The 21,895-nt window shown below is 51.5% G+C and overlaps 3 protein-coding genes across 3 annotated transcripts; 2 read left to right on the forward strand and 1 right to left on the reverse strand.

Moving 5' to 3' along the window:
* Positions 1 to 280: 280 nt before the first annotated feature.
* Positions 281 to 14,449, forward strand: LOC115390752 (echinoderm microtubule-associated protein-like 6). Its single transcript, XM_030094751.1, is given in 43 exon segments — positions 281 to 649; positions 652 to 721; positions 852 to 1,011; positions 1,117 to 1,215; positions 1,291 to 1,359; positions 1,543 to 1,728; positions 1,824 to 1,959; positions 2,100 to 2,301; positions 2,401 to 2,538; positions 2,620 to 2,876; positions 3,015 to 3,224; positions 3,337 to 3,504; positions 3,801 to 3,907; positions 4,573 to 4,673; positions 5,289 to 5,475; positions 5,553 to 5,658; positions 5,770 to 5,863; positions 5,989 to 6,089; positions 6,204 to 6,406; positions 6,577 to 6,688; positions 6,834 to 6,961; positions 7,052 to 7,193; positions 7,453 to 7,605; positions 7,686 to 7,817; positions 7,894 to 7,982; positions 8,065 to 8,232; positions 8,328 to 8,529; positions 8,615 to 8,741; positions 8,831 to 8,909; positions 9,138 to 9,267; positions 9,381 to 9,479; positions 9,847 to 9,867; positions 11,460 to 11,633; positions 11,723 to 11,931; positions 12,004 to 12,161; positions 12,239 to 12,353; positions 12,425 to 12,613; positions 12,686 to 12,858; positions 12,932 to 13,094; positions 13,175 to 13,278; positions 13,501 to 13,654; positions 13,737 to 13,837; positions 14,085 to 14,449. Coding segments are annotated over 43 exon segments (5,865 nt in total). The 5' UTR covers positions 281 to 525; the 3' UTR covers positions 14,110 to 14,449.
* A 696-nt stretch (positions 14,450 to 15,145) lies between these two features.
* Positions 15,146 to 19,320, forward strand: mtif2 (mitochondrial translational initiation factor 2). The gene is made up of 13 exons (XM_030094784.1): positions 15,146 to 15,285; positions 15,387 to 15,662; positions 15,740 to 15,860; positions 15,931 to 16,102; positions 16,329 to 16,489; positions 16,672 to 16,848; positions 16,941 to 17,080; positions 17,151 to 17,275; positions 17,345 to 17,549; positions 17,638 to 17,890; positions 18,136 to 18,276; positions 18,359 to 18,664; positions 19,041 to 19,320. Exons 2-13 carry the CDS (start codon positions 15,534 to 15,536, stop codon positions 19,208 to 19,210), a joined length of 2,100 nt encoding a protein of 699 aa, XP_029950644.1. The 5' UTR covers positions 15,146 to 15,285; positions 15,387 to 15,533; the 3' UTR covers positions 19,211 to 19,320.
* sde2 (SDE2 telomere maintenance homolog (S. pombe)) lies at positions 19,257 to 21,495 on the reverse strand. Its single transcript, XM_030094785.1, has 8 exons — positions 21,370 to 21,495; positions 21,015 to 21,132; positions 20,827 to 20,938; positions 20,349 to 20,518; positions 20,150 to 20,273; positions 19,870 to 20,013; positions 19,685 to 19,787; positions 19,257 to 19,562 (listed from the first exon to the last, which is right to left on the reverse strand). The coding sequence occupies exons 1-8, from the start codon at positions 21,472 to 21,474 to the stop codon at positions 19,353 to 19,355; spliced, it is 1,086 nt and encodes a 361-aa protein (XP_029950645.1). The 5' UTR covers positions 21,475 to 21,495; the 3' UTR covers positions 19,257 to 19,352.
* Positions 21,496 to 21,895: the final 400 nt, after the last annotated feature.

Below are 21,895 nucleotides of genomic sequence, written 5' to 3' on the forward strand. Positions count from 1 at the left end.
TTTATTAAACTTAAGAAATCTTTTGCTGCTTTGCGCAGAATTAAATAGAATAATTTGAATTTTTTGATAAGATGTGAAATGTCAGAATTATTTTTAATTTAAAGATTAAAATTATTCATTAGAATATTTATTGTAATTTATTAAGATTTTTTTATACATCTGAAAAAGTTAGTGCAGCTTCAACTTCAATTCTTCTTCAGTGTCATAATTTAACAAATGGTATACTTCAACTTTAGATGACTATTTAAAGAATTCTAAAATCAGATTTTATTCAACAATCAAGTGAAAGCACATACAGTTCAGAAAAATCAACATTTTGTGGTAGTAGGTCTGACCGACTCTCAGTCACACCTCGCCTTCTTTATTTATGAAGAACTTTCACACAACCATGGTTGAAAGGAAGTGCAGCACATGAGAATCATGGGAAGAGTCTTCAGCTGCTTCTCTGCTAGAGGGACGACAGTGATGGACTGCAGTTAACAGCAGTGTCTGCGGCTCTTTGCTTTGGGACTTCTTTTGGACATCATGTCGGATAAAACGGCGCCGCGCTGCCAGCTGAGGCTGGAGTGGATCCACGGCTATCGCGGACACCAGTGCCGCAACAACCTGTTCTACACGGCGGGGAAGGAGGTGGTGTACTTTGTGGCCGGGGGGGGGTGGTGTACAACACCCGGGAACACACCCAGAAGTTCTACCTTGGACACAACGATGACATCATCAGGTAAGGGGGCGTGGCTTCAAGTTTCTTTTAGGTTTTATGATAAAATGTTTGGTTTCTGAAGTAAAAATGCGATGTGATGTGTGAAGGATCGATTGCTCACAGTCTCACATCCTCCTCGTGTCTGCGTCAGTTTGGCGATGCATCCAGACCGGATCCAGGTGGCCACGGGTCAGGTGGGGAAGGACCCCTACATCTGTATCTGGGATACGTACGCCATGCAGACCGTGTCGATCCTGAGGGACGTCCACACACACGGCGTGGCCTGCCTCGCCTTCGACTCTGACGGGCAGGTGAGGCCCCGCCTCCGTCCTGATGTCACACAGCAGACATGGCGACGTTATCAGTACGTCTGCAAAAGAGACAACATACCCTCAAACGTTTGTTTGTTTCCATAGCGACTTGCCTCAGTCGGTCTGGACGCCAAGAACACGTTGTGCGTTTGGGATTGGAGAAGAGGACGAGTCCTCGCCACGGCAACGGGACACTCGGACAGAGTAAGGCCAAACCATCCCCCGCGGCTGGAACAGCTGGTGTGTATGTACTCTGATCCTCCCTGTGCTCCGCTGCAGATTTTTGATGTGTGTTGGGATCCGTTCCAGTCCTCCCGCCTGGTCAGCTGCGGAGTCAAACACATCAAGGTGAGAAGCCGAAGGCAAGAACAACGTTCGCAACCAGCAGCAGGAGAGCTCAGTCAGCGGAAAAGACAGAAAACACGATGGAGAATGAACAGCAATGCATCAAATATGGAAACTGAGAAAACTGAGAAAATATCTGACAGTCACCGTTCTCGCGGCTCTGTCGGTTGTCTGCTTCTTTCATAGTTCTGGAGTCTGTGCGGGAATGCTTTAACCCCGAAGCGAGGGATCTTTGGGAAGACGGGCGACCTGCAGACCATCCTGTGTGTTTCTGCAGCCAAAGACGAGCTGACGTACTCCGGCGCTCTGAACGGAGACGTGTACGTCTGGAAAGGGGTCACCCTGTTCCGGACCGTTCAGGCAGCTCATGGGGTATGAACGCGCCTGAGCCCACAAAGACCGCGACAGCCAAACAGCTCAGACTCAAATTCTTTTCTCCGGTCTTTGAATTATTATCTTCTCTTCAGGCGGGGATCTTCAGCATGCATGCGTCCGAGGAAGGATTTGCTACGGGAGGGCGAGATGGCTGCATCCGACTGTGGGACGTCGACTTCAAACCTATCACGAGGATTGATCTGAGGGAGGCGGAGCAGGGCTACAAAGGTCTGAACACCAAGTGGAACACTGTTTCTTAACTTCTGTTTAATTCCTACTGAAGTAAAGGGGGCGGGTCTCATTCCAACCTTTTCTGGAAGCATCCACCATGGAGTTGCGACGTGTCACAGCAGATTGTTTTGTGTCAGGTTTATCAATTCGAAGCGTCTGCTGGAAGGCCGACCGCATCCTGGCCGGCACTCAGGACAGCGAGATCTTTGAGGTGATGGTCCGAGACCGGGACAAACCGGTCCTACTCATGCAGGGGCACAGCGAGGGCGAGCTGTGGGCGCTGGACTTACACCCCAAACAGCCGGTGGCTGTCACTGGGAGTGACGACCGCTCCGTCAGGTGAGCGCCTCTCATCAGGAGTCATCACCAAAGTCAGCGCAGACTTTCTGCTTGGGTCTCGCATGTTCAGCTCAGCCGTCTGTCTCGGCCGTCTCTCAGGTTGTGGAGTCTACCGGATCACACCCTCCTTGCTCGCTGTAACATGGAGGAGTCGGTTCGAAGTGTTTCCTTTAACAACGACGGATCTCAGCTGGCTCTGGGGATGAAGGACGGTTCCTTCACCGTGCTGCGCGTCAGGTGGGTTTCCCCTGAGTGAAGAGCCCGTCCCGCTGGCTGTGGACGTGACGTATAGATGTGGTAACGGGTCTTCTCCTGCAGGGACATGACCGAGGTCGTGCACATCAAGGACCGAAAGGAGGTGATCCACGAGCTCAAGTTTTCACCGGATGGCTCCTTCTTGGCAGTGGGCTCAAACGACGGCCTGGTGGACGTCTACGCCGTCGCCCAACGCTACAAGAAGGTGGGCGAGTGCGGCCGGTCCTCCTCTTTCATCACCCATCTGGACTGGTCGGTCGACAGCCGCTTCCTGCAGACCAATGATGGCGCCGGAGAACGGCTTTTCTACAGGATGCCAGGTGTGACCACACACAACATGCCAATGAATAGCTTGGTAGACCAGAGACTTTTCCATCCAGAATAAAGATTAATCCCTTCAGATTTCATGTTCATCAATCCAAACCGAAGGCCAATCTAGACTTGTCTGTGTCTTTCAGCGGGGAAGCTGTTCCCTAAAGAAGAAGCGAAGGGCATTCACTGGATGACGTGGACAGGGGTTGTTGGTCAGGAGGTAAATGGGATCTGGCCCAAATACTCCAACATGACGAACGTGAACTCTGTGGACGCAAACTACAGCAGTGCGGTGCTGGTTACCGGCGATGACCTCGGCCTTGTCAAACTCTTCAGGTTCCCCTGCATGAAGAAAGGTCTGTTATCCTCTTTACTATGTCTGACTAACTTTTTTCCACTGAGTTTCTCTTGTGAGAAACGTCTGGTGAGACGTTCGGATGTATAATCTCTCTGGACTTCCTCAACCAGGTGCCAAATTCAAGAAGTACATCGGTCACTCTGCCCATGTGACCAACGTCCGCTGGTCCAACGACCTGCAGTGGGTGGTCAGCACCGGAGGAGCCGACCACGCCGTCTTCCAGTGGCGGTTCCTGCCCGAGGGCGTCATGAACGGCGTGCTGGAGCCGCTCCTCCAAGGTGCTGATAGCCTCTGTCAGCTGAGCTGTCAGTGTCACGCTTCAGTCATCAGCATTTCTAACTCATCATCACCTGGAAACACAGATTTAAATTCAGCTTGACACAGTTTAAAAAAATCAAAGTGTCCTGAATGTACCGTCTGAGGCCAGAAGGACACGACTCCGGCAGCACAACGACACCAGAACTATATAATAACTCCACCCAAACCACATTACTATACTACTACACCAGAATTACACCACACGGCTCTGAAGCTGTAACAGAACTCCGCTGCTCTCCCTGGTTTGTCTCTTTAGAGGGCTACGCAGACTCAAACAGCGGCGAGTCGGACTCGGACTTATCGGACGTCCCGGAGCTGGACTCGGACATTGAGCAGGAGGCTCAGACCAGCTATGAGCGGCAGGTGAGCAAAGCGTTTCACTGCTTGTCTGACAGTCGTTCCCGCTCCCTGTGTCTGGGGATGTGGTGTCTGGGTCGCTCTCAGCCTGAGCTTCACTTCATCTCAGACCTTCTGTCTGTGTCTCTGTCTGCCTCGCTCTCTTGGTCTGTCTCATTATATGTCTCACTTAGTGTCTTTCTGTCTGACTGTCTTACTTTCTGAGTGTGTGTGTCACTTGTGGGAAAACAAAATGTCATGTTCCTTCTATGTTTTGTCTATCACGATGTTCCTGAACCCTTAAACCACATGTCAAACGGTCCTTTCTGTATTTTCAGTTTGTCTCTTGATAATATACTGTTTTGATTAAACATGATGTTCAACTTGTTTTTTAGATTCATGTTGAGACTGTTTCTCTGTGGACGCGGCTGAAGGCCGTATGTCCTGTGTGTGCACAAACTCTTCTCTCTCTCTCTCTCTCTCTCTCTCTCTGTTTGTGAATAAATGCTGCTGTGTTTTCCCTCGTCGGGCTGCAGCTCTCTGCAGTGAGCTGCGTCTCGAGGCCTGGAATAACACAATTGTTGAAGATTTTCCTTGTTCTCTAAAATTGTTAGCTGTACAAATCAAATTTCCACCACACACTCTGGGTCTGCCCGTCTTTCTCAGTCTCTCTAATCTGTCTCACGCTGCAGGTGTACAAGGAAGACCTGCCGCAGCTCAGGAGGAAGCTGATTGGCTCCTTGAAGAGGCAGAAAGCTCCAGATGAGGGGCTTCGTCTGCAGTTTGTTCATGGGTATAAACACAATGAAACAATAACAACAGCGTCATGACAACAACACAACCATGAGAACATGGCAATTCCAGCAGCAATGTCATTTTAATTCGATTAAAACAAAACGGCGATACAGATAAAGACAGTGAAACCACAACGCCATGAACATAACCTCACAACACCACATCATCACAACTGTACTATTACCAATACATAACAACACCACAACATGACATCAGAAGAATGACACTTCCCCAACACTACGACATGATAGATGATACAATAGAGACACTGAAATACTACAATAACTAAATAAACAACACCACAACAATTAAAAGATATCACAACGCCACACCAAGACAGTCAATGACTCTATAATATGATGACAATATGCAAACAACACAACGACTGAATTGTAACACAACAACACCACACCACATTCTGCCAACGACATCAATACAACAGTGTCAAAACAACTCCCAGAATGACCTGAATTCATCAGTTTGTCGTAACTTGTTGCTGTTTTACACTTTTAAAATAACACAGCAGCACTTGGTATCTGGCGCCCTCAGATAAACCGCAGTCAGTTTTTCACCACAGACGTGTGAGTGTTACTGTGGTGATGTTGTGTCTCAGGTACCGAGGCTTCGACTGCCGCAACAACCTGTTCTACAGTCAGACGGGTGAGGTCGTCTACCACGTGGCCGCCGTGGCTGTGATCTACAACCGGCTGCAGCACAGCCAGAGGTTTTACCTCGGCCACGACGACGACATCCTCAGCCTCGCCGTCCATCCGCTCAAAGACTACGTGGCCTCCGCTCAGGTACGCCCCGCCAGTGGAGCACGGCGCTCGATCGGCGGGGAGGACGGATGTTTCTGATCGGTTGTGTGTGTGCTCAGGTGGGACGTGACCCGGCCGTCCACGTCTGGGACATCCAGACCCTGAAGTGTCTGTCTCTGCTCAAAGGACACCACAGCCGAGGAGTGTGCGCTCTGGACTTCACGGGTACGCTCTGCGCCGTTCGCCATCCCCATGTCACCTCGCGCATCTGTCTGTTGCCCCTCAACTGGTTTGTGATAAAATCACGTCTCTTTATGTCTTTTGTCGTCTTGTCAGCTGATGGGAAGAGTCTAGTCTCTGTGGGAATCGATGAATTTCACTCAATCGTCATCTGGGACTGGAAGAAAGGAGAGAGACTGGCCAAGGCCAAGTATGTACACACACACACACACACACACACACACACACATTCACACACACACCAGAGATGGTTTTGAGCTGAAGATATTTCCTGCGGTCATGATCCAGTCAGTGTGACGCTGCTCCGTCCCGCAGGGGCCACAAAGACAAAATCTTTGTGGTGAAGAGTAATCCGTTCAGGATGGACAAACTGGTGACTGTGGGCATGAAGCACATCAAGTTCTGGCAGCATTCAGGTACATTACTGCTGTTTTACTTAACAGTGTCCAGAACACACCTGTAACACACACGGAATGCACCTGTAACAACCGCAACGCCACACCTGAGATGGACCTGTGTAACCCCTGCAGGTGGCGGTCTGACGTTCAAACGGGGGATCTTTGGGAACCTGGGGAAGCAGGAGACCATGATGTCGGCTTGTTACGGGCGCTCGGAGGACCTGGTGTTCTCTGGAGCGACCAATGGAGACGTCTACATCTGGAGGGACACCACGCTCATCAAGACCGTCAAAGCCCACGACGGTCCCGTCTTCTCCATGTGCTCCCTGGACAAGGTGCCGCCCGACTCACCCGCCGCTCGAGCCTCCGCCCTCAACCTCTTATCTCTTCTTCTTTCGTTCTGCTGATTTTCTTTGCGGTTGAACACTCAGAGAACAGTTGAGGAGATGGGTGACAGTCGTTTTGTATTTTGGTTTCTGTGTTTTTTGGTGTTTCTTCGATCCAGGGCTTTGTGACCGGTGGCAAGGACGGCATCGTGGAGTTGTGGGACGACATGTTTGAGAGGTGTCTGAAAACGTACGCCATTAAAAGAGCTGGACTGTCCCCGTCGTCCAAAGGTCTCTAAGTTCAGTCTGTCTCTGTCTGCCTCTGCTCTCCTCTTTCTCTGTATTTCTCAGTTTCTGTCATCCTCTTGCTACTCTGTCTCTTTGTCTGTCTTCCTCTGTGTGCATGTTTCTGTCTGACTTGCTGTCTGATGTCCAGGTCTCCTGCTGGAGGACAACCCGTCCATCAGAGCGATCACTCTGGGTCTTGGCCGCATCCTGCTGGGAACTAAAAACGGAGAGATTCTGGAGATCGATAAAAGTGGAGCCATGACTCTGCTGGTTCAGGTCGGTCTTCACCTCTCTGCCGTCCTATCAGCAGACGTCCCTGATTTTCTAACGGTGTGTGTGTGTCTCTTGTGGTGGCTGTGTGTCCAGGGGCACATGGAGGGGGAGGTGTGGGGGCTGGCGGCTCATCCTCTGCTTCCTATCTGTGCCACCGTGAGCGACGACAAAACTCTGAGGATCTGGGAGCTGTCGGCCAATCACCGCATGGTCGCCGTCCGAAAACTGAAGAAAGGTAGCTGCGACCGGCACGCCGTCTGCTCGGTGTGTTTTTTCACCTCCTTTCTGTCGCGTGTGTCACGTCTGTGTCCCCTGTGTTTCACAGGTGAGTCTCATATCACCCGAGTCCCCAGCGTCTGTCCCCCCCTTGTGTCACCTGTCTGTCTCTTTTGTGTCGCCTTCGTTTCTCAGGTGGGTCGCCTCTGTGTCACCCGTGTGTCACGTGTGTTTAACCTTGATCGTCACCGATGTGTCACCCGGGTGTCGCCCGTCAGGTGGGCGGTGCTGCGCCTTCTCTCCGGACGGCAAGGCCCTGGCGGTGGGCCTGAACGACGGCAGCTTCCTGGTGGTGAACGCCGACACGCTGGAGGACATGGTGACCTTCCACCATCGCCGAGAGCTCATCTCAGACATCCGCTTCTCTCAGGGTACGGCAGGTCGCACGCAGGTGGGGAAACCTGTTGAGAAGCGATCGGCTGGGCAGTGATAAGGCGGCTGTGTGTTCCAGACGCGGGGAAGTACCTGGCCGTGGCGTCTCACGACTCGTTCGTGGACATCTACAATGTTATGACGAGTAAAAGAGTGGGCATCTGTAAAGGAGCCGGCAGCTTCATCACGCACATCGACTGGGACTCCAGAGGTGAAGCTATCGTCTCTGCGCCTGCCATTTGCGACCGCTGTGTCTATATCGGTGTGTTCGGCCTGAATTCCTGCAGGTAAGCTGCTGCAGGTGAACACTGGAGCCAAAGAGCAGCTCTTCTTTGAGGCCCCTCGAGGACGCAAGCAAAACATCACCGTCGCCGAGGTCAGAAACGTCCCGCCGTCCTGCACTTCAAGGTGTTTGACCCGAACCCGTTCAGGACCTTCAGGGTGTTTCGTGTGTCCAGTTGGAGAAGCTGGAGTGGGCGAGCTGGACGTCTGTTCTGGGTCCCACCTGCGAGGGAATATGGCCGACGCTCAGCTTCGTCAACACTGCCTCACTCACCAAAGATGGGAAGCTGCTCGCCTCCGGGGACGACTTCGGCTTCCTCAAGCTGTTCAGTTTCCCATCGAGGGTGAGACTCGAAACAGAATGCGGCAGTATTCATCTGATCACTGCGCCGTTTCTTCTCACGGCAGCTTTTCTCCATTCGACAAACTTCCACCTCAGGGCCAGTTTGCCAAGTTCAAGAAGTACGTGGGACACAGCACCAACGTGACCAACGTCCGCTGGTCCAATGACGACTCCATGCTGCTGTCAGTGGGCGGAGCCGACACGGCGCTCATGATCTGGACCCGAGAGCCGCCGGGTCACAAAGAGAACAAAGCCGTGGACAGCGAGGAGTCGGATGACGACACCGAGGAGGACGGAGGTAACAGGGCGGTGGAGGTCAGACGCAAGGTCGGAGTTCAGGTCAGAGGTTTGGGTTACAGGTGGGGGGCTTTTTATGCTTACAGGGTACGACAGTGACGTCGCGCGAGAGAAAGCCGTGGACTACGTCACTAAGATCTATTCATCCAGCATCAGGAACATGTCGGGAACCAAACCTCACCTGCAACACAAAGAGGTTCCTGTGGATGAGAGGTATGGAACTCAGGCGTTCTCCTCTAGTAGCAGCGCAGCTCAGAGTGTAACTGTGGGCGAAACGCTGTAATGGTCCTCGTCATCTGCAGGCCTCCGGTCAGCCGAGCCGCTCCGCTGCCCGACAAGCTGCTGAGAAATAACCTGAGCAAAAAGAAGAAGGCTGTGGAGGTCAGTGTGACGTGTGCGGTGATTGTGGGATGGATATGTGTGGAGTTTGTGAGTGTGTGTGGTCAGTTTGAGTTGGGAGTGCTCAGTGTGTGGTCAGTTTGTGGTTTGCATGTGCTCGTTGAATCTGGTGAGCTGCTCAGTGAAATAAAGTGTTGAGTTGACGCTGAGTGTGTTGTGAACTTCCTCCTTGAGGCGTTCACCTGGTCTCAGACTGTGTCTCCTCTGCAGGAGCTCGTGTTGGAGCATGTTTTCGGGTACCGGGGCTTTGACTGCCGCAACAACTTGCATTACTTGAACGACGGCTCCGATATCATCTTCCACACCGCCTCCGCCGTGGTCATCCAGAACCTGTCCGCTGGTCAGCAGAGCCAGAACCACTAAACTCATTCTGGACCAGTTTCAAGCAGCGTTTGTCTGGTTTGAACCTGGCTCTGGACTCTACACTCAGACTCTGTGTCTTCTGCCCTGCAGGGACTCAGAGCTTCTATCTTGAGCACACCGACGACATCTTGTGTCTGACCGTCAACCAGCACCCCAAGTATCAGAACATCATCGCCAGCGGGCAGATTGGTGAGTCCCCCCACAGTGGAACTTCTCTATGGAAACTGGAAAAGGACACTTTTTCCGTGCTGGAAAATTTTTCAGTGATTTTGTTTTGATGCTTTCTGATATCTTGAAACAGACTTCCTACTGGTGTTTCTCTTGTTTGGCCAAGTTCTGGCCCATTGGACATCCAATAAAAGTGCTCTGGTGCTAACCAGCTGGTCTCTGGTCCTCTTCTGATGTGGGCTGAGGTGGACCGGTGCTCCTCAGATGTCTCTCAGCCTCCCTGCTCTTATGTTTTCATGCATGAGCTGCAGCTTTTTGTCCATCGCACTTCTTCTTTTGTTTTTTTTTTTCCCACGCTGCTTCTCGCCATCGTCACGCCTCATCACAGGTGATGTCTCCGACCTGCCAGGTAAGTCTGCTCCACCCTCAACCCCCATGACCCCATCTCCCTCCCATTGCCTTTCATGCATCTGACATATGCACGTATATATGCGTGTGCGTGTGTGTGTGGGTGTGTACGTGTTTGTGTGTGCGTATGCATGTTTGAATGTGTGTAGAGGCCGAGATATCTGGTGAGTATCTGTATCTGGTTTAGATTTCATGTGGTCTCTGTAGTCCTTGTCACATCTGCACCCAGCAGGACTCCTCTTAGTCTTATCAGTCCTACAGACAAGGCGTGGAAGAACCCACCTCCACCTGCTGGTTCATTTTCAACCACACAGGTGAAGCAGCTTCACATAACAAAATGAACATAACAGACATGCAAACACAACTGAACGAACATAGGCAGTTTTTACAATAATAAAAACAAGCTAAAAACACAATTTAGACGGTAACTTTAGAAAGTAATGCGTGTGTTGCTGTTTGCGACTGTTGGGTGTGTAGTTGCTCGCTGTCACATTTAGTTAGCATTGAAACTTTTGAGTCATTAAAACATTTCAGGGCAATTTTATTTTCTTAAAAACACAGAACTGTAACACGCAGACTGGCGGCTTCAGATCTGACACAGGCTAGTTAGCGTGTAGCCGCTTCTTTCCCACGAGCAGACGAGTTAGCATGTAGCTGCTTCTTGCCTGTGAGCCAGACTAGTTAGCATGTAGCTGCTTCATGCAGGTGTTTCCCTGTAGGTCGTGACCTTCTGATGAATCTAGTCATCATTCCCCAGCACCCCGTTTCCTTTTGACATCTCCACACACACACAGGAGCCTGTTGTGCTCCTGCTACTTGTGGAACAGCTGTGAACAACTCAGTACAGCATCGGGGCCTCTTGATATTTTCTTCACTATTAAGAAAGGAAGTAAAAAAGCAAAGTAACTATTAAAATTTCCATCTTAATTCCATCTATAGACTAGCAGCCAAACATCATTCCTCACTGTGTCACTGCGTGATAATATTCCCGATAAGAGGCAGGTATAATATGAACACTCTGGATCCTAATACAGAACCCTGTGGAACTACATGGTTAACTGTAATCTGAGCTGAGAAGTCATTAACATGCAAAAAGTGGCATCTATGTGATAAATATGATGTCTGGAGGTTCCTCTGTCCTGCACTACCCACTAATAGTGAACGTGAGACAGGGTAGTTTTATCCTACTGATGGTGTGTCGTTGCAACAGTAATCCTGCTCAGTATGTTTGGTCTTTTTCACATCCACACTTGTGGAAATGGTGAAGACACAAGTCCATTTGTACCCCTCAAAACCTTTGACCCTCTCTCCCACAGTCCCTTCTTCCACTGTCACCTATGTACCCAGGTATTAATGAAGGCGTCTGCATCGATCAGGCGACTGTTTCCAGATTCTTTAGTTTCCGTTGTACCTGAATCCCTGAAGTGCAAGTTTGTGATGTTTTTGATGATATTTTTTCTTTGTTTCCTTGCCTCCTCATTTACTTGGCCCTGTAGTGGAGGAAGTACTTCAGGTCCTCCTCAGATAAACGAGTCCTCGGGTCTCTGGCTGTTGGTTCTTGTAGTTTCTAGGGTTTCTGGTCTCTGCTCACAGGCCTTGCTCCGTCCATCCACGTGTGGGACGCCATGAGCAAGCAGACACTGTCCATCCTGCGCTGTTCCCACGCCAAAGGCGTCGGCTATGTCAACTTCAGTGCTACGGGGAAGCTGCTGCTGTCGGTGGGGGTGGAGCCTGAACACACCATCACGGTGTGGAGGTGGCAGGAAGGTACAAGCACAGTGAGACCGTCACATACACTCACCTGAGAAATGCCTTGTGTTTATGCACAGACTGGCTGACCTCTGACCTTTCATCAGGTACCAGAGTGACCAGTAAAGGCGGCCACGCCGAGCGGATCTTAGTGGTGGAGTTCAGGCCGGACTCTGACACTCAGTTTGTGTCTGTGGGGGTCAAGCACATCAAATTCTGGACTCTGGTGGGAGGGTCACTCATGTACAAGAAAGGCGTAATCGGCGCCGTGGAGGACGGCCGCATGCAGACCATGCTGTCGGTGGCGTTTGGCGCGGTAAGAAAATGTCAGACTGCTGAAAATCAAATGACCTCCAACTGCTTACGGAGCGGTGTTTGCCTCGTCCAGAACAACCTGACCTTCACCGGCGCCATCAACGGAGACGTGTATGTGTGGAGGGAGCACTTCCTGCAGCGAGTGGTGGCCAAGGCCCATAGTGGACCTGTGTTCACCATGTACACCACCCTGCGTGACGGACTCATCGTCACTGGAGGGAAAGAACGACCGTAAGTGTGTGTGTGTGTGTGTGTTATATTTTCTATGTTAAATTATGTGTGTGTAACGTTGTGAGTGTGTGCCGTAGGACCAAAGAAGGCGGTGCAGTGAAGCTGTGGGATCAGGAGATGAAGCGCTGCAGAGCCTTTCAGTTGGAGACGGGTCAGCAGGTGGAGAACGTCCGGTCTGTCTGCAGAGGAAAGGTAACTGCTCCACTACGAGGACTACTAACCAGTTACATTCCAGTCACACACCCACCCTTCTGGTTGTCCAGGGGAAGATCCTGGTGGGAACCAAAGATGGGGAGATCATTGAGGTCGGGGAGAAGAACGCGGCCTCCAACACGATGATCAACGGTCACACTCAGGGAGGGATCTGGGGTTTAGCCACACACCCCTTCAAAGACGTCTTCATCTCGGCCAGCGACGACGGGACCATCCGGATCTGGGACCTGGCAGACAAGGTACCAGACTTTGCAGTTCTGGGCCACTTCGTGGGACACAATATGTTTCTCTAATCCTTCTTTGTGTGTCAGAAACTCCTGAACAAGGTGAGTCTGGGTCATCCCGCCAAATGCACCTGCTACAGTCCCAATGGGGAGATGGTTTCCATCGGCATGGAGAACGGAGAGTTCATCGTTCTGCTGGTCAACTCGCTCACCGTGTGGGGCAAGAAGAGGGACCGCAGCGTGGCCATCCAGGACATCCGGTACGACCTCGGCCCGTCAGCTCTCTGCCGCTCGTCCTCTTCAGGGCTTTTAGGAATTTGTCTTCCGTTTCAGGTTCAGTCCAGACAACCGATTTTTGGCGGTGGGTTCGGTGGACAGTGCGGTGGATTTCTATGACCTGACTCTTGGGCCGTCGCTCAATCGGATTGGTTACTGTAAGGACATCCCGGGTGCCGTCATCCAGATGGACTTCTCCGCTGACAGCACACACATCCAGGTCAGGAGAGGAAAGACCCGAGTGCCGTGAGGGCAGCGAAGGTCGGCTTTAATCTCGTCTCTTGGTTCTTTGGTTCTCAGGTGGCAAGCAGCAGCTACACCCGGCAGGTCCACGAAGTCCCTTCAGGAAAGATCGTAACTGAGCCGCTTGTCACCGACAGGATTACCTGGGCCACCTGGACCAGGTGAACCTGAGAGCCTCACCTACTCTTCTCACGACAGGGAACCAATAAGGGAAAGTCTGCCACATTGGAGACATGAGAGGTTCACTGACTGCAGGTCCAGAGGGTTTAAAAATCGAAGGGAACTCCTGTTAGCCCAGGGAAACCACATTCAGAGCACAGGGGGAACCACATCTACACAGTTTGACTGGTCACCTCAGTTCTTTATGTCTGTTTTTTTTGCAGCATTCTGGGAGACGAAGTTCTGGGGATTTGGCCTCGTAACGCTGAGAAGGCCGACGTGAACTGCGCCTGCGTTTCTCACGCCGGCCTGAATCTGGTGACCGGCGACGACTTCGGCCTCATCAAGCTGTTCGATTTCCCCACCACAGAGAAGTTTGTGAGTGACCCTCCGTCGCGGTGACCGTCTTGTATCCCAGCGCTGGCTCGTCCTTCACCGCCTCCTCCTGCTCTCTCTTCAGGCCAAACACAAGCGCTACTTCGGCCACTCCGCCCACGTCACCAACGTTCGATTTTCCTGTGACGATAAGTACGTGGTGAGCGCTGGAGGCAGCGACTGCAGGTGAGATTCCGCCAGAGCTCTCAGCTCCATCAGTGCCAGACGTCTGAGGGTGTGAGTCCCACCACAACACCCTGGTTGGCTCAGTAGACTTGCTAGCAGGTGTAGAAAGTGTTCAGAGCATCAGGAAGGGATAGATCCTCCCTCTGTAGTGTCTGATTATTGTTATATTCTAAGTTTAAATGGAAAGAAAACCTACTTTTTTATTCTGTTTGAATGTTTTTAACTCTTCTTTTTGTGTTTTTTGCAGTTTGTTTGTGTGGAAATGTCAGTGAAGACTCCTGCTGCTCCTGCTGACAGACCCCCTCCTCCTCCTGGGAATCAAACCTGTGACTCTTGTCCATTGAAAAGCATTAAATGAGTGTCGTGTATGTTGTGGTGCAGTGGATCTGTGTGTTAGGATTTTTATTTAATTTTTGTTTGTCTGTTCTTTTTTACACACACACTGGTGGTTATCAAACCATGGTGCTACAACCAGTGAGGGCTTTACTGTGTGTGTGGATAAGTGGTGTGTGTATGTGTGTGTAGGCCAGTGAAATGTGTATGTGTGTGTAGCTGTGTTGAAACTTGGACAAAAAGTAGAAAATCTATTGAATAAAATGCATTTTACATCGGCACAGTGGTGCTGCGTCTCTTTACTGGTGCAATCAGGTGTGTAATTACACTAAACATTGTCTTTGTTCATCTAGATGAAAATACATTCAAAAATGTTTTCCCAGACAAAAAAACCCAAAATAGTTCAACTTTTTTTTTTCTTTTTTTTTGTGGATAACATCAAAAACGTGTGTGATGGTGTGAGTATAAACCTGAGCCACACGTGTCTATGATAGACTTTTCACTCTTATTTTTTGATCCACCACAATCCTCCTCCCTCTTCATTTTCACATCATTACTCCGAAGCCTCCGCGCCAGCTAAAATTCAAAAAAAGGTCACAGACGTCCTGGAGTCCAGCTCTGCTCCCCTCCTCTGCACTTCTGTTTGTTTCAACCTTCAACATGAGTTTACCACTGATTAAACAGAGCTAATTGTAAAGGAAACAGCATCATATGTGTATCTAAGTACATTTGAAATTTGTTTTATTCATTTGCACAGAATAAAGAAATAATGCAGAATTCCAGGAAGTGAAGAAAACCTAGAGGCTCAAACTCCTATCTTTTATTTTGTATTTTTTATATATATATATATTTAATGTTCATCTTTTTTTTTGGTACTCTTCTATTTATTTACTGCCCCCTGGCTGCTGTCACTCTGCTACATTTCCGCATTGTGTTAAATGATCAGTTCTTCCTCCTCCGCGCCAGCAGGCGGCGCTGTGCGTGACCTCTGCAGGTCGTGCGGATGCTGTCATGGCGGCTCCCTGTGCCCGGCGAGCCTGATGAGGATAAACAAGGTGCCGAAAACTATGGAGATCTGAGAGTTTCTCCCGGGAAACAGGACCGTGTGATCTCAGGTAGAGGCGCGTGCACACGTCTGCACCCGTTCGTGACGAGCGCGCGCTCCGTTTCACGTGTATTCGCTCTTTTCTCGTGTTTTTTTTATCCATTTTCTTAGAGTTGCGGTCACGAGCGGCGTGATGGACAGATTAGGGTTTCAGTAAATCCGGCCACATGTCCGGAGTGACCGTATCGATCCGATCACAGAGACAGCAGTGTCTTCATTCCAGTTTTTCTGACCGGAAGAGGGGCTACACCTGCAGGTATGAATGTGATGTCATCAGTAATTCAGGGGGCGTGGCGACTTGTTCTGGCCCCGCCCCTCGTCTCTCTGGCCCGGGGCCCCGCCCGGCGGCTCACCTGTCCACAGGTCCGACCCTTCTCATCCAAACGGGTGAGTGAGAGATGAGAAACATCAGGTGCTTTTCCCATGAGCGCAGACAAGTACTGATACTGAAATTGCCTCTGCAGGTCAAAGGTCACAAGAAGGATCACGTGAAGATGGAGAAACGTAAAATAGAGAAACAGGAAGTGGAGATCAGGCAGAGGATGACGGTGGCGGCGCTCGCTGACGCCATGAATAAAGATTTTGGTAGGAAGCGGGTCGGTGACGTGACAGCCATTTTTTTCCTGCGTTGGTTGAGTGAAGTTGTGTTTGTCAGATCACGTGTTGGAGGCTCTGCTGAACACCACGATGGACCTGGACGCTCTGCAGCCGCACACCGTCCTGGAGGAGAAGTGGATCAAAGAGGTGGTCACTCGGTCCGGGATGAAGTTCAAATGGGCCAATCTGAGTGAAACCCGAGAGAAACCCAACAGGGACGTCCAGCGCCGGTGAGAGCAGGTCCTCCTCCCGCTCTGTCCACCGCAGGACTGCGATCTTCTGTCCGCTCTGCCTCTGATTCTGAATCACACTTCCTCAGGACTGTATCATCTCAACACACCTTCACATCTCACACGCCATCCAGTCAGATGAAGCTAGAAACCAGCCGCAGCACAGTGACAAAACATCCGGAATCCGATCACGCCCTCTCTGACTTTTGACCTGTGACCCTATCAGACCCCCGGCGGACCCCTCCCTCCTGGTGAGTCGCCCTCCGGTGGTCACCATCATGGGGCACGTGGACCACGGTAAGACCACCCTGCTGGACAGCCTGCGGAAGAGCCAGATCGTGGCGACGGAGGCCGGCGGGATCACGCAGCACATCGGAGCCTTTCTGGGTAAGACTGTCGGTAAAGTCAGAGGAAACTTCCTAAAGCAGCCAAAGTGTTGTAACATATAAACTGGTCTGAAATTACCGATAAAGTCTTGTTAAATCAGACATTTCCTGGCGTCGGGCGTTTGCAGTGGACGTCTCGTTCCGATGTTTTCGTAGCTTCATCCGGTTCTCCTCCCCTCCTAGTCCAGCTGCCCACGGGCGAGAAGATCACCTTCCTGGACACGCCCGGTCACGCCGCCTTCTCTTCCATGAGAGCCCGCGGCGCCAATTCCACCGACATCGTCATCCTGGTGGTGGCGGCCGACGACGGCGTCATGAACCAGACGGTGGAGTCCATCCAGCACGCCAAGAAAGCCGGGGGTACGAAACCCACGCGGTTAACCTCCGACTGCCACCGCTGTGGAATATTCCTGTTGGCAGTGAGGGTGAATTGCGCGTTTCCTCTGTTTCAGTGCCGATCATCGTGGCGGTGAATAAGTGTGACAAACCTCAGGCCGACCCTCAGAGGGTCAAGCAGGAGCTGCTGGCTCACGACGTCGTCTGCGAGGAGTTCGGAGGCGACGTTCAGGCCATCCACGTCTCGGCGCTGAAGGTCAGGGAAGCCTCCCTCACTCAGACCGATGACGTCGCTGTCGTCTAAACGATGTCACTGCGGTTGTCAGGGCGATAACCTGCTGGCGCTGGCGGAGGCCACCGTCGCGCTGGCGGAGGTCCTGGAGCTGAAGGCGGAGCCGAGCGGGCCGATGGAGGGACTGGTCATCGAGAGCCGGACGGACAAAGGCAAAGGGTGAGTCAGCGCTCCGCCGCCGCCGCCGTCCCACGCCGATCCTCGAGTGACGCGTCCCCGTCTCCTCAGCCCTGTGACCACCGCCATCGTCCAGCGGGGGGCGCTGAAGCGAGGCTGCGTGCTGGTGGCGGGGAAGGTCTGGGCCAAAGTTCGCTTCCTGTTCGACGAAAACGGGAAGGAGGTGAAGGAGGCGGGGCCGAGCGCCGCCGTGCAGGTGGTGGGGTGGAAGGAGCTGCCGCCCGCCGGGGAGACCATCATCGAAGTCGAGTCGGAGGTTCGTCGGTTTGTTTTGCGTGTTTGTTTTACCTGTGACGTCCGAGCGAGCCGCTGACGCCCGGAGTCTGTCGGCGTCGCCCCTGCAGCAACGGGCGCGAGAGGTCACGACCTGGAGGCGAGAGCAGGAGGAGCAGCAGAAGCTGGAGGAGGAGCAGAGCGCCGTGCAGCTGAAGCAGCAGCACCACCTGGAGGAGTACCGGCGGGAGCGGGCGGAGCTGACCCATCTGAGCTGGAGGCAGAGGAAGGCGGCGCTGTACCGCGCCAACAAGACGCAGTTCGCCTGCCGGCCCAGCGAGCGGCAGCAGAGCGACGAGGCCAGGCTGCCGCTCGTCATCAAAGGTACCACGTCCGGCCAGAGACACCCCAAAAACACACCCTCGAAATGTGAACATGACACCTTGAACACACCGTGAAATCACACAGTATTTCTTCTTATTATCATTACTCCTTTAATTCTATTATATATATATAGACTGTATATATTAAAAAAAAAGGTCAACTGAAGTGAAGCTTTTTAAAGACTTTTTTGAACAAATTCTACTATAAAATCAATCTGATCAGCCTCTGTGACCTTTGACCCTCAGGGGATGTGGACGGCTCTGTGGAGACACTCATCAACATCCTGGACAGTTACGATGCGCCGCAGCAGTGCGACCTGCAGGTCGTCCACTTCGGCGTGGGAGACATCTCCGAGAACGACGTCAACATGGCCGACACCTTCGGAGGTCAGGAGCCGCTCGGGGGTCAGAGGTGGCCGCTGGTCCGCGCGAGCGTCCCTCCTCCCTGACCGTGTTTTTATACTCTCAGGATCCATCTACGGCTTCAACGTGACGGCGAGCCGGGCGATCCAGCAGCTGGCGGCGCGGCGCGGCGTCCCCCTGCGCCTCCACAACGTCATCTACAAACTGATCGACCAGCTGAAGGACGACCTCAGCGCCAAGCTGCCGCCGCTCGCCCAGCAGACCGTGGTCGGCGAGGCGGCCGTGCTCGCGGTTTTCGACGTGTCTGTCGGGAAGAAGAAGGTCCCCGTCGCCGGCTGCCGCGTCCAGAAGGGTCAGCTGGACCGCAAGCTCCGCTTCAGGCTGACCCGGGGTCAGGAGGTCCTGTGGGAGGGTGAGTGTCAGGACCGGGGGGGCGTGTGTGTTCATTCTGTTTTTTATTGACTGTTCACTGGATTTATGACCTCATGTTCAATTCCTGAGTTTGTCATCTTACATGCACACTGAATTTTTTTTATTGTTGGTCGAGCACCAATCAGTGGTGGCTATTTATCTATTATCATACCTGTGATTACTATGAAACTGTTCAATTCAGTTCAAACGTGACTCAGTCTCAAGATGCTCAAGGTTAAAAGGTCAGAAGAGTTCTGCATCACTTCAAAAACCTGACGACAGTTTGGTGTCAGACGTATGCCCCCAATCAGAAAACGGAGTGTTAATTTTCCTGAGTCTTTTCTGATTGTCGGCTCTTGTTTACGTTATTTACTCAGGTTCCCTGGTGGCGTTGAAGCATCACAAAGACGAGGTGCAGACGGTGCGTACGGGGATGGAGTGCGGACTCTCTTTGGACGGCGAGGTGGAGTTCAACGCCGGGGATGTAATTGTGTGTTTCGAAGAGCATGAAGTGCCGCAGGTCACTGCGTGGGACCCCGGATTCTGATGTTCCATCATGCTTTACAGTAGAACGAATACAAAGACACGGGACATTTGCTTCAGATGTTTATTGAAAAAAGAAAAATAATTATATGGTGGAAGGTGTTGCACTCTGATTGGACAAAAACTACAAACAGAGTGGACGAAGATCACTTCTTCTGGCTCTTGCCGGGCTTGGCGAGCAGCGCCGGGTCGATCTGGTCGGAACTCAAACCTCTGACGGCGAAGAGCCGTGCAGCGCGCTCCGACAGCGTCCCGCCGCATTTCAAACCCCGAGACATGAGCGCCTCCTTCAGGGCATCCATGCCCAGAGCCTCCAGCTGCTCCACGGACGTCGCTGACGACGGCGAGGCCGGGCGCTGCAACAGGAAGTGACGCATTATTTATCTGTAACATGTGATTAAAACCAGTCTGATCACAACAACTTGACTCCTGAGTCTGTGATGGTACGTTTCACTGGAGGATCCAACAAACCACCAACCTGCTGACAGGGACTTTCAGGTCTCGGGTCCTCTGAGGGTCTGGTCTGTGCAGGTTCGGGGGTCTGGTCTGTCCTGCTCTCAGGGGGTCTGGTGGGGGAGGGGCTGCAGGAAGAAAGTTTCCATCAAACATTATTTAATCAAGACACTCAGAATGAGGTTCCCTGTTTCTGTTTCCAAACTCTACCTGCTGCTGGACTCTGGCTCCTCTCTTCTCTGTGTTGTCATGGCAACAACACCTCCACAGCTGGATGACGACGACGACGACGCTTCTTCCTCCTCATCCTCCTCTTCTTCCTCGTCAGAGCTCGGCAGATCACCCACACCCATCCTGTAACCACGACAACAAGTCTGAGACAAACAGGAACTACCCGAGGGAACTCCACACCATGACATCATGTTGTCACGGTAACCACTCAAATTGCTGCTGCTGATTCTGCTAAGAGATGTAAAAAGAAGAAACTGACCAGTCCCATGCTGCCGCCTTCTTCTTCTTCTTCTGTGGTGGCTGCTCGCTCTGATCCCCATTCGGTCTCTTGGTGGTAGTGACGTCGCTGACCTTCACCTGGGTGCTGGACGAAGCCTGCAGACCTGAGAGCGGCACAGGAGAGGTCAGTGATCCGTCACATGATGCCAGGAGCAGGAGGCGGTGGAGAAAGGCAGCACCTTTGAGCACGGACTCCTCGAGGCGCTCCGACAGGTCGTGGCACTGCTGCTGGTACTGCGGGTCGGCGAACATGTGCTTAGGCTCCGACAGCTTCCTTTGCAAGCGCTCTGCACGCCGCTGCTCCTTCTCTGCTTCGCGGTCTGCCTGCTTCTTTAACCAGTCAGCCATCCTAGAAAAGTGGAGTTTTTGATATGCACATGAAATCTTAAATTCTCACCACTCAGAACAATTATTAATAAAGCCATACAGTGAATGGCTAATGTGTAGCTGCTGTTCTCCACATGATTTAGAGTAGAAATAAATGTACTTATTAATCCCTGGTTAATAGAAGAGAAATCATCAAGAATTTGCATCTGCAGGTAGCAGGGGCTGGATGGGGCATTGTTAGAGTGGGAACATGAAGTGTTTTCAATGCAAGCAAGTGTGTGTGTCAGATTCTGAAGGTTTGAAGTCAAAGTTGAGCTCTTTGAATCTTACTCCTTCTCGTGGTTGACATCTCGGAGCCTTCGGCCGCTCAGGTCCCTGCACGCCTCACGGTTGGTGGTCTTCTCGATCTGAGCACCCAGAGCTCGCAGCATAGACCCGAACCCTGAAACACACCATGATCAGCTCATCATCCAGGTCACAGATAGGTCAAGGGGCCACAAGTCAACTCCGTTACTGACCTCCTTTTCCTCCACGGAGACGAGGCTCCACGTGATACACACATCCATCCTGCAGCAGCTCGTCCGAGTCCGACCGACGACCCCCAGTCACCACGTAGAAATCCTGGCAGCAAACTCCCTGTAGACACACACACACAGAAAATGTTAAAAAGATAGAGTAACATACACACTAAGACACACCGATTCCAGAAAAACTCGGAGGTTTACAGTTGAGCGTGTGCCTGAGAGACCGAAGATGGTCAAATTGTTTGTGTTTGTTAGCATCTGTTAGCTCGCTCTTTAGCTAACAGGCCCACTCGGATTAAAACCGCTCTAAGCTTCCGCTGCGTGCGGGGTTCGGGTCTTGGAAGCTCACCTGGTGCTGGACGACCCGCTCCAGAAGATGTTTTACCGCCGAACCGTTCGGAAACAGAAAGGCTTGAGAGAAACGAAGGCTTTTCGCGTTCACGTACACTTCCATGTTCGATCCAGATTCACACTGCGCATGCGCTCATTTTCACCCTTCCGTTTATCTGACGTTCACATGACGTCATTCGGTCGTCATAAAATTAAAGAAATACATAAATAAAAAACCACTCTAAACATACACATACTAATAACCTGTGGCGACATCTATATAGTATTTTGATAAGATGGTGTGACATTTTGAGCTTATTTTGCAAAAAGCAGTTTCTGGCTTTTTAAATGATTACACTTCAGTTGACAAATAATAGCATCAAATTAATCTCAATATCTTTCTTGCAAAGTTTCATTTCCATTCAAGCTCGTTTCTCTGTCCCGAAGTAATTGGAACCGTCTTTTAAATCAATACCTGCTGCTAAGAAAGCTGTCAAAAGCATCAAACTGTGCTCCTACTTCAGTGGCTTTTCATTAAAGTTCTC

Source organism: Salarias fasciatus, chromosome 6 (genome assembly GCF_902148845.1).
Source record: "Salarias fasciatus chromosome 6, fSalaFa1.1, whole genome shotgun sequence".
In the NCBI taxonomy this organism is placed as follows: domain Eukaryota; kingdom Metazoa; phylum Chordata; class Actinopteri; order Blenniiformes; family Blenniidae; genus Salarias; species Salarias fasciatus.